Genomic DNA, 2,236 nt, shown 5'->3' on the forward strand with positions numbered 1-2,236 from the left:
CTAGAAGGGATGATAAATTCCTCCAAACACAAAACCTACCAAGAGTGACTCATGAGAATTAGAATATGTGAACAGATCAATAACAAGTAAAGAAATTGAACAAGCAGTAAAAAATTTTGCAACAAAGAAAAGCCCAGAACCAAATGATTTCACAGGTAAATGTTACCTAGGATCAATGCCAATCATTTTCAAACTCTTCCAAAAACTCTTTTTAGTTCTGTCTTCATCCTGAAGAAGAGGGGACACTTCCAAACTCATTAACAATGCCAGCTTTGCCATTATACCAAAGTCAGATAACAACAATACTAGAATAGCAAACTACTGGCCAATATCCTTGATAAATATAAATTCAAGTAATCTCAACAAAATACTAGTAAGCCAAGTTCAGAAGCATATTAAAAGAATCATAAACCAAGGGAGAGAGGCCAAGATGATGGAGTAAGTCATTTTTTTTGTGGAGACAAATACTTTATTTTCTTTTGTGTATTTCTTATGATTTACATAGTAATGATGATAAAACACTAGACACATTGCTTGACACATGGAAAAGATCCAATTCTGGTGGCATTTCTTATTATGTTTTGGTTATTTTGTTTATTCTTATTTTGGGGAATGGGGAAATAAAATCTCTTGTTAATCCACTCAAAAAGAATCATGTGCATCAGGGTCCTGACACATCCACGTGGTGCTTCCCACCTGCCTATAGATAGAGAACATATTCTTAGGCACAGACAATGGGATGGAGTCAATCTCACTGGCTATAAATAGGAGACTATGATGGCTTGAGATGATGCAAGAAGGAGAAAAATTTGAGATAAATAAAGCTAGTATGCACCAAACTTCTATGGAGTGTGGGTATTTTACAGACCAGTATCATTAAAAAAGTATTATAAAGACAGACATTATTATTTCCAACCCTGCTTTTAAATTGCTATCAGAAACTTAAGGGGGCAGAAGATTCTGCGGAAGGTTCTCTGTATGGCATTCTTCAGCTCTTTATTCCTGAGGCTGAAAATGATGGGGCTAAGAAAGGGGGTGAAGACTGTGTAGGTGGTGGCCAGCAGAGTGTTACTGTCCATAGAATGAGGGCCCTTGGGCTTGAGGTAGATGAGGGAGGCAAAACCGTAGTGCACGACCACTATGGTGAGGTGGGAGACACAGGTGGAGAAGGTCTTGTGCCGGCCCTCAGTGGAGGGGATCCTCAGGATGGCAGCCACGATGAAGACATAGGAGAGGACGATGAGGAATAAGCAGCCCATCAGGGCCGTGACACAGACCAGGATCACACCCATGGTGACAGAGGCTGTCCCCTTCCCACAGGCCAGCTTCAAGAGGGAAAGCACATGGCAGAAAAAATGGTGAATCTCATTAGAACCACAGAAGCTGAGGTGAAAAATGATCAGTGTCACCATCATCCCCATGACTGAGCCACCAGCCCAGGACCAGGACACAAGACGGGCACAGTCACGGGTGCTCATGAGCACGTTGTAGCGCAGGGGGTGGCAGATGGCCACGTAGCGGTCGTAGCCCATGATCATGAGCAGGAAGGAGTGGGTAAAGCCAAACGTGAAGGAGAAGAACATCTGGCTGGCACAGGCCACAAAGGTGATGGAGCGGTGGGTGGAGAGCATGTGAACCAGCATATAAGGAGTGATGGCAACAGTGAACAGAATCTCGGAGATGGAGAGGGCGCACAGGAAGAGGTACATGGGGGTGTGGAGGCTGCGCTCCCTCCAGATGGTGCCCATGATGAGCAGGTTGCCCAGCAGTGTGAACAGGTACATCAGCAGGTACAGCAGGAAGAAAATGGGCAGAAGCTGCTGAGGGAATTTGGAGAAGCCAATGAGGATGAATTCAGACATCATGCTGTAGTTTTGATTAGACAAGAATGCTGCATCTGGTGAGATCAGAAACAGAATGAAATCAGAGTGGTTAAAACAGATTGATCACATGCAGAAGATGGAAGAACTAGTTAAATGACACCACAAGGAAGCAATCAGACAAATTCAAGGTGGATCATTCCACAGAACAATTGACTTGGTCTCATTAATAAGCCAGGATCAAGAAAAGGATAAAGAGAAATTCAGGGGACATAACAATAATATGCAATATTCGGTACTAGATCAGATACTGATTTAGATAAGCTAGTTGTATTTTTAAGGAAATAGAGAAGATTTTGATTGTGGTAGGGATAAATGATGAAGTACAAACAATATTAAGTGGTTATTATTAATTA

General features: G+C 42.4%; 1 protein-coding gene across 1 annotated transcript; it reads right to left on the reverse strand.

Annotated features, from left to right (window-relative positions):
- Positions 1 to 923: 923 nt before the first annotated feature.
- On the reverse strand, positions 924 to 1,880 carry LOC138440630 (olfactory receptor 10H3-like). Its single transcript, XM_069590295.1, has one exon. The coding sequence runs from the start codon at positions 1,863 to 1,865 to the stop codon at positions 924 to 926; it is 942 nt and encodes a 313-aa protein (XP_069446396.1). The 5' UTR covers positions 1,866 to 1,880.
- Positions 1,881 to 2,236: the final 356 nt, after the last annotated feature.

Source organism: Ovis canadensis, chromosome 5 (genome assembly GCF_042477335.2).
Source record: "Ovis canadensis isolate MfBH-ARS-UI-01 breed Bighorn chromosome 5, ARS-UI_OviCan_v2, whole genome shotgun sequence".
Classification (NCBI taxonomy): domain Eukaryota; kingdom Metazoa; phylum Chordata; class Mammalia; order Artiodactyla; family Bovidae; genus Ovis; species Ovis canadensis.